Source organism: Triticum aestivum, chromosome 3D (genome assembly GCF_018294505.1).
Source record: "Triticum aestivum cultivar Chinese Spring chromosome 3D, IWGSC CS RefSeq v2.1, whole genome shotgun sequence".
Lineage (NCBI taxonomy): Eukaryota > Viridiplantae > Streptophyta > Magnoliopsida > Poales > Poaceae > Triticum > Triticum aestivum.
Window position 1 is genome coordinate 564,936,674 of NC_057802.1, and position 9,004 is coordinate 564,945,677.

Below are 9,004 nucleotides of genomic sequence, written 5' to 3' on the forward strand. Positions count from 1 at the left end.
GAACGCCTTTATCCTCAGAACAGGATACTTACAATTTATGTGAACATAGAGTATCTGCCCAGAGAAAATATGCAAAATATCTGAATCTACAGAATCCCTCTAGAAGCAGCAACCACAAATTGTCAGAAATTTGTATATGAACAGCACATCTTAACATCAATGTTAAGCTGCAATGAGATATGAGAAATCCAACAAGGAACAAAAACTACGGGGAACAACCAGGTATGATAACTGTTCAACGGTTCAATTGCAGAGCCAGATTCAGAAAGGCGGAAAAAACTGAGCCTACATTCATACTGAAATATTAACAAAAATATAATGGAAACAACAGAGAGACGCATGCATTCAACGATTCAGCATACTGAAATATTAACAAAAATATAATGGAAACAACAGAGAGACGCATGCATTTAACGATTCAGTTGCAGGGCTGAATTCAGAAATGGAAAAAATGTTGAACTGAAATTTGCTAGCATCAGACTGCATTACTAAGTGAACAATGGAAGAACAAGTGCAAATAGACAAAAGATAGCATCAGGCAAAACAGATGGAGCATTGGGTTCATATCTGGTCCTAATTAAGCCCACAAACAGCAGTTCCACATAACCTAGAGTCAAGTCTGTTTCTTAGCAAGGTACTAGAGAGAAAGTCAAACCATTTCATAGCCAAAAGTTAGTTGGCGCCCTGTTGTAGCGGCAGTTGAGAATCCCAGACATTGATGGTGTAGCTGGAGAGAAGCTGGATGATGGTGAAAGGGCGGTGGGCGGCGAGGACGAACAACTCGTGCAGCTTCACGAAATCTACAGCGCCAGCTGAGATCCTCTCGTCTTTCTCGTCCTTGAGATTGTACATGCAGATGTACGCGGACGAACCCAGGCGCTCAACGTAGTAGAGACAGTTGGACTCAACAGATGGAAACTTATCGGTGTCAACAGCCAGGCACCTGTGATGACCGATGAAGATGGCATGGCTGCCGATGCTCTCCACAGGCACAATGCTACCGATGTCCATCTTGAAAACCTTGACGCATCGCTGCAGCTTGATGATGATCAGCACTTCTCCACCGAATTCCACGATGAAAAAACGGGTATGGTCGTTTGCGTGTCCGGCCACAGGAAGATCCTCAGCATAAAACATTGATGGATGGACATGAAGTGACTGTATCAAATCGAAGATCTCGAATATAACAGAAACCCCGTGCCTGTATCCCTGCGCAGCGCCACCACCGTCGGCGTAGACACCGCCTCTGACTGCCTTCAATGAGATATGACAATCAATGGGCAACTGCACCTCCTTTTCTTGGAAACTTGCCATGTCAGGAGTGGCCGAGTAACTTTTGGAAGGAGAGTCGCAGAGCAAGTTGAGCGTGAGCGTGGGCCAAGAGCTGCGACCGAAGACGACAGTGGCGGCGGCGACCTTCTTGGTGGGTACGGGTGCCGCGAACCGGATCAGGACGCCGGTGAGAGGATTGAAGACGCAGGCGGCTCGAGAAGGGTACCTGTCCGCCAGGACGAAGAAGCCGCCGGGAGTGGCGGCGAGGACGTGGTAGCGGCGGAGCAGCGGGATCCTCTTGCGGAGGAAGCGCCCCGTGGCGGCGTTCAGCAGCAGCAGGTCGTCGCCGTCGTCCAGGATGACCCACCGGCGCGGGCGAAAGCGGGGGTCGAAGGGGTCGCTCCTGGGGTCGTCGGTGGCGGCGCGCCAGCCGGAGCAGACGGCGCGGAAGTCCATGTAGCAGTCGAGGTCGTTGGCGGCGACGAGGGAGTCGGCGACGCGGCGGACGAGATCGGGCGGGAGGTCCGACCAGCCTGCGGCCGGAAGGAGCGGCGAGGTTTGGAGACGAGCCGGATCCGCATCCTTGCTTCTGGCAGGAGGGAGAACGGGGGCCGCGACGGGCGCCGGGGCTTCAGCAGCGGGGGCCGCCATTGCCGCGCGCTTGAGCTCCTGAACTGAACCCTAACTAATCGTCGATAGTACAAATTTGTGGGTGAGCAGCGTGAATGCGTAATGGAAACAACGGAATCGACCTAGTAGAGGAGGGATTGCTCACCAGATCAGCAGACCAACACAAGCAGAGTGGATAAATTTGGAGAATTGAAGAACCAAAGAAGGGGAGAGACGGAGGAAAAGGGGAACAAGGATCGCCAGTGCCGAGTAGGTAGAGTAGTGGACTGGACTGTGAACCATGCCCAATCTCCTTCAAAAAAGAAAAAGAAAAACATAACTTACCATTTTAATTCCCAATGCCATTACTTGATTTATTTATTTCAAAAAACACGGCGAAAACCTTTTTGCCTCTGATGGATCGGTTGGCGCTAATGCCTTGCTGGATAATATCGGACTGGCGGTTTTCCGGCGAGATGAACTCCAAGCTCACGACGACTATGGCCGATGAGGAGACTGAAACCTCGCTGTTCCAAATGGTGAAATGGGGCCAACCAAAGATCCCAGGTCAGATGGGCTCCCGGCGTTGTTCTATCAGCGTCACTGCTCGTTGGTAAAACATGAGGTATGCGGGGCAGTTCGTGATTTCTTGAATGGGGCAGCAACTCCGACATCTTTCAATGCTACTGTGATTGTGATGATCCCAAACTCCGGAGCTGATGTTACAATGTATACCGATTAGTCTTTGCAATGTTTTCTATAAGATTGCAACCAGGGTGCTGCCCAATAGGTTGAAGATGATTCTTTCGGTGCTCATCTCGGAGGAACAAAGTGCTTTCGTCCCCGAAAGGCTCGTACGTAAGAGGAACAAAAAGAAATATTTATGTGTGGTGAAGCTTAATATGATGAAGTCTTACGATAGGCTGGAGTGGGTCTTCCTTGAGTATATGATGTACAAGATGGGTTTTGCGCCTATGTGGATTGACATAATCATGACATGCGTCACTACAGCAAGTTTTACCGTTAAACTTAATGGGGGTTTCTTTAGGTGCTTTCTCCATTCTAGGGGGCTTCAACGGGGCGACCCGCTCTCCCCTTATCTATTTCACTTTTTTGTGGAAGGGTTATCCGCACTGTTAAGGAAAGCACAAGTAGATAACCAAATCAAGGGTGTGTCTTTCGGGGGCACTGGCCCCCGTATAACACACTTGCTTTTCGCCGATAATAGTATTGTTTTTCTGGAAGGAACCGAGGATAGCATGAGAGCCCTCGGGGATATTTTGGTGAGGTGAAGAAGCATCGGGGCAGAGAGTTAACTTGCAGAAGTCCTTCATTTTCTTTGGCAAGGGTTGTTCAGAGGAAAATAAGGCCCAGCTGAAACTTGGTGGGAAATTGAGTCTGAGGCTCTCAGTGAAAGATATTTGGGTCTTCCAACACATGCTGTGAACGATGTTCCACATGTAGTCCATTTGAATTTTTTGTTCCTCTACTATTCATGTACAAATGCTAACATTTTATTTCTTGTAATCGAATTAACAACTAGCAATTACAAATACTAGTTCTGTTGTTGAATCTAACTAAAACAGTTTTGATTTTGCTAGGGCACGGTGACGGGAATATATTCTCTTGACGCCTTTAATTCTTTTAGTCTCGCCAGGTGATGTGAGACAAAAATTTCCTACAATGTCGAGTAAGAAGGTGGTGGTCTAGGGGTGGGGATAGGAGGCCAACGACACCGGAGAAGAACTAGCACCTCTCGGACATGGACATCATGTGATGCGAGACAAAAATATTCCTACTATGTTGAGTAAGAAGACGGTGGGCTAGGGATGGGGATAGGACGACAACGACACCGGAGAAGAACTAGCACCTCTCGAACATGGACATCATGTGATGCGAGACAAAATAGTAATACTATGTTAAGTAAGAAGATGGTGGGCTAGGGGTGGGGATAGAATGGGGACGATACCGAAGAAGAACAAGCACCCCTCGGACATGGACATTTTGCCCAGCCAAAAATAAACAGCCCATATACAGCGAAACGAGCACAGAGGGTGCTGAGTGATTACAAACGCATGTTTAATTTGGTATGACGTCAGGTGACATCAGCTAACCGAGGAATAAGTATGTCTCAGCCGGCTGAGTTCCAGGCGATCGCTTCTTCTATTCTTCCACTTACATTTGTAGCTCTCCCTTCCCCGACTCATCCATTTATCTGCTCACGTGTGAACCTTGCAAAGAATGAATGTACGGGTTCATCCTAATCCAAGATAGCTACGGGGATGCATTTGGATAGGGAAAAAAACAGGGGAATCTAATGAATAAAACTAAACGCTACATCGGTGGCTGAAAGTTAACAGCAGGAAGGGACCCGATCACCCCTAGGTCCCATAACTAGCATCATATTAGTAGAATTGACACAACACCCTATAATAAAAGACCACAAGGAACATCTAATTACCTTTCTTTTTGCAACAGGACTCCGAATAAAACATAAAAAACCTTATCAAGTCCTTGAGCTTCCGGCTACCTCATCCAAGATGCTCTGGCCACCATTTCCAACCATAGCCTTGCCAATAGTAGGAAATTTGAATAGGGCCTTCCAAAGGTGGAGGTTGAAGCAGGGTCACAGGTAATCGGCGGCTAGTCACCAAGCGACAGGCGATACATATTGGTTGACCAATTAGTTTTTCGGAGACATTTTCTAAATGGACCTTAACTTTGGCAGTGGTTGATATATAGTTTGGAGTGATGAGCGGAGTCATAGGGGTGACAGTTTGATGAAATCTTCGTACACGTCATGCTGTCAGGGTTAGGCCGACAACTCTATTATTTGCAAAAGAGAAATGAGACAAGTCCAATAACGACACATATATGACATATATCATAAATATGAGTTCTGGATTATGTGTTGTAGATATGATTGGGACACAATAAGCTGCTTAATTATGTAAAGTTTTAGAATTTTTTCACATAGGTAGCATGATTGGGGGCATATTTCTTTTTAGTTTTCCAAGGCAGTTAGTTCACCAAACGGCATGTCAGTCCTAAACTGCAAAGAACTATTAAATCCAATCCATGCTAAATTGCAAGATTACTCTACGATTCTATAAATAGAGGCTCGATAAGTGTCTTCACTTCATCAAATGAATTGAGTACTAATACATATTGCTATGGATGCTACAAACAGGCATTCAGTAGCGATAGTTCTTCCCTGTCGAGATAAAAAACACTTGCTTAATACAATTAAACATAATTACTGTTATAAATAAAAAATATCAATAATATTTTCTTGCGAATTTAAAAGTTTGGCCTTTTCTAGGCATGTCTACTAGGTATTTTATTGTTTCACATATGATGAGGTAGGATGTAATAACATTTGCTGACCCGTCGAAGCTATGTTTGGTGCTTGGACATGTGAATTTGACAACACTATCTATTCTTTTAATATATTTTAAATCAGGAAAAAATACATGTAAGAATATATGAAAATCTCATGGTGCAAAGAAGATCGTACAATTAGATTTGTGTCATAGTTGTAATACATAGAATAATAAGATAATGAAAAAAACATTAAGCATTAATGTTGTCATGCTTTAACAAAAAATCTTGCTTAAAGAAGTCGTTTAAAATCCTGAAGTGACTTTAAGAAGCTCTCACACAAAGATGACCCACAGAAGGAGTTCCTATCTCCCGCTCTTACTGAGTGAGAGATAATCAATCACCGGTAATAGCACTAGTTAAGTGTGTTGGCCTAGCAATCATGCACATGTATTACCTGAGTCTTTCACCTTTTATATTATAAAATGGAAAAGTGAAAAGGGAGAAAACATAAAATTTGCATAATAAAAACATAACCAACAGCTTATGCAACAAGACAAAAATATTCCCACATGTTATTGTGATTCGTTCCCGCATTTCAACAAATTTGTTCTATCACACATGTGAGATTGTTCATACATGAAACAAATTATTTATATAATTAGTGAATTTTGATCGATTCAATCATACAAATGTTTTCTTTTACAGAAAAGACACACGCCCAACTTTATAAATAAAACCACACGGCAGAGTAACAACCATCCAACAACGACCAAACAGTTTACCCAAAACACTCAGGGCCAACCAGCACACAGTACAGAAACCATAGTTCAGCGGCACGCAAGCCCAAATGACAGATACGAAGACACGCAGGCCAACCACCTACTGCGAAGGATAAATCCAGCAAACTACGAAGAGGTCGTGGCGGGAGGAGAAGACGGTAGATTGGCAGACGCACGGACTTTGTTGATCAGCACCTCCAACCCATCCAAGTCCACAGGCTTAGCCAATAATTTCCACTGCTGCAAGAGAATAAACATTTTAATTAGGACATCAGCAGGTTTGTTAGGGAACACACCCTCAATGGTGAATTTATTTCTGGTAGTCCATAACGACCAACAAAGAGCACCCAGCCCGACCCAAAATATCCTCTTAGAGCACCCCTGAAGGTTAGAGATTAACAAGCGAACATTCGAGAACGAAGTGGGGGTCCAAGAGGTTTGCAACCACAATCGAACACAACCCCACATCAGCTTGGCCAGGGTAGAGCCAAAGAAGATATGGTTAGTATCCTCCTGCGCGCAGAGCATAAAGCACAAGCTGTCGAGCCAGGGCCGTTCCTTTTTCGAATCTGATCTGCAGAAGGAAACCTACCGCTAGTGGCCTGCCAGAGAAAAATCTTGAGAGGGATCCTAGCAGCCAAGATGGGTTTGAACTTGGAAGTAGGGGTACCAGTAATAATTCTAGTATAAAGAGACTTAACGAAAAACTTTTCAGACGCAACATGGGGCTAGGTAACCGAGTCCTCCTCCGAGAGGATTGGGAACACAACAGCAAGGCGATGCCAGCCCCCAGATCTTCGGGAGAAAGGGACCTTTGGAAGTGTTGGAAATATGCCCTAGAGGCAATAATAAATAGGTTATTATTATATTTCCTTGTTCATGATAATCGTTTATTATCCATGCTAGAATTGTATTGAAAGGAAACTCAGATACATGTGTGGATACATAGACAACACCATGTCCCTAGTAAGCCTCTAGTTGACTAGCTCGTTGATCAATAGATGGTTACGGTTTCCTGACCATGGACATTGGATGTCATTGATAACGGGATCACATCATTAGGAGAATGATGTGATGAACAAGACCCAATCCTAAGCCTAGCACAAGATCGTGTAGTTCGTTTGCTCAGAGCTTTTCTAATGTCAAGTATCATTTCCTTAGACCATGAGATTGTGCAACTCCCGGATACCGTAGGAATGCTTTGAGTGTACCAAACGTCACAACGTAACTGGGTGGCTATAAAGGTGCACTACAGGTATCTCCGAAAGTGTCTGTTGGGTTGGCATGAATCGAGACTGGGATTTGTCACTCCGTGTAAACGGAGAGGTATCTCTGGGCCCACTCGGTAGGACATCATCATAATGTGCACAGTGTGACCAAGGAGTTGATCACGGGATGATGTGAGTTACGGAACGAGTAAAGAGACTTGCCGGTAACGAGATTGAACAAGGTATAGGGATACCGACGATCGAATCTCGGGCAAGTAACATACCGATAGACAAAGGGAATTGAATACGGGATTGATTGAATCCCCAACATCATGGTTCATCCGATGAGATCATCGTGGAACATGTGGGAGCCAACATGGGTATCCAGATCCCGCTGTTGGTTATTGACCGGAGAACGTCTCGGTCATGTCTGCATGGTTCCCGAACCCGTAGGATCTACACACTTAAGGTTCGATGACGCTAGGGTTATAGGGAAAGTATGTACGTGGTTACCGAATGTTGTTCGGAGTCCCGGATGAGATCCCGGACGTCACGAGGAGTTCCGGAATGGTCCGGAGGTAAAGATTTATATATGGGAAGTCCTGTTTTGGTCACCGGAAAAGTTTCGGGTGATATCGGTAATGTACCGGGACCACCGGGAGGGTCCCGGGGGTCCACCAAGTGGGGCCACCAGCCCCAGGAGGCTGCGTGGGCCAAGTGTGGGAGGGGACCAACCCCAGGTGTGCTGGTGCGCCCCCCACCAAGGCCCAAGGCGCATGGGAGAGTGGGAGGGGGCAAACCCTAGGTCCAGATGGGCCTTAAGGCCCACCCTAGCGGCGCCCCCCCTCTCCTCCCCTTGGCCGCCCCCCTAGATGGGATCTAGGGCTAGCCGCCAGCCCTTGGGGTTGAAACCCTAGAGGGGGCGCAGCCCCCTCCACCCCCCCTATATATAGTTGAGGTTTGGGGCTGCCCAAGACATGAGAACGTCTCCCTTTCGGCGCAGTCCTACCCCTCTCCCTCCTCCTCCTCTCCCGCGGTGTTTGGCGAAGCCCTGCGGGATTGCCACACTCCTCCATCACCACCACGCCGTCGTGCTGCTACTGGACGGAGTCTTCCCCAACCTCTCCCTCTCTCCTTGCTGGATCAAGGCGTGGGAGACGTCACCGGGCTGCACGTGTGTTGAACGCGGAGGCACCGTTCTTCGGTGCTTGGATCGGAATCAACCGCGATCTGAATCGCTACGAGTACGACTCCCTCATCCGCGTTCTTGCAACGCTTCCGCATCGCGATCTACAATGGTATGTAGATGCACTCCCCTTCCCCTCGTTGCTAGATTACTCCATAGATTGATCTTGGTGATGCGTAAAATTTTTTGAATTTCTGCTACGTTCCCCAACACTGGCATCATGAGCTAGGTCTATGCGTAGTTTCTATGCACGAGTAGAACACAAAGCAGTTGTGGGCGTAGATGTTGCCAATTCTTCTTGCCGCTACTAGTCTTATCTTGTTTCGGCGGCATTGTGGGATGAAGCGGCCCGGACCGACCTTACACGTACGCTTACGTGAGACAGGTTCCACCGACTGACATGCACTAGTTGCATAAGGTGGCTAGCGGGTGTCTGTCTCTCCCACTTTAGTCGGAACGGATTCGATGAAAAGGGTCCTTATGAAGGGTAAATAGAAATTGGCATATCACGTTGTGGTTTTACGTAGGTAAGAAACGTTCTTGCTAGAAACCTATACAAGCCACGTAAAAACTTGCAACAACAATTAGAGGACGTCTAACTTGTTTTTGCAGCATGTGCTATGTGA

At 46.5% G+C, this 9,004-nt stretch overlaps 1 protein-coding gene across 2 annotated transcripts; it reads right to left on the bottom strand.

Moving 5' to 3' along the window:
- Nucleotides 1–384: 384 nt before the first annotated feature.
- On the bottom strand, nt 385–2,185 carry LOC123080525 (uncharacterized). Of its 2 annotated transcripts, none has more exons than XM_044503455.1 (2): nt 2,048–2,185; nt 385–1,957 (listed from the first exon to the last, which is right to left on the bottom strand). In XM_044503455.1, exon 2 carries the CDS (start codon nt 1,921–1,923, stop codon nt 673–675), a length of 1,251 nt encoding a protein of 416 aa, XP_044359390.1. In that variant the 5' UTR covers nt 1,924–1,957; nt 2,048–2,185; the 3' UTR covers nt 385–672. The 2 variants fall into 2 exon arrangements, with proteins under 2 accessions (XP_044359390.1, XP_044359391.1); XM_044503456.1 differs by having other exon boundaries at nt 385–1,953; nt 2,048–2,178.
- Nucleotides 2,186–9,004: the final 6,819 nt, after the last annotated feature.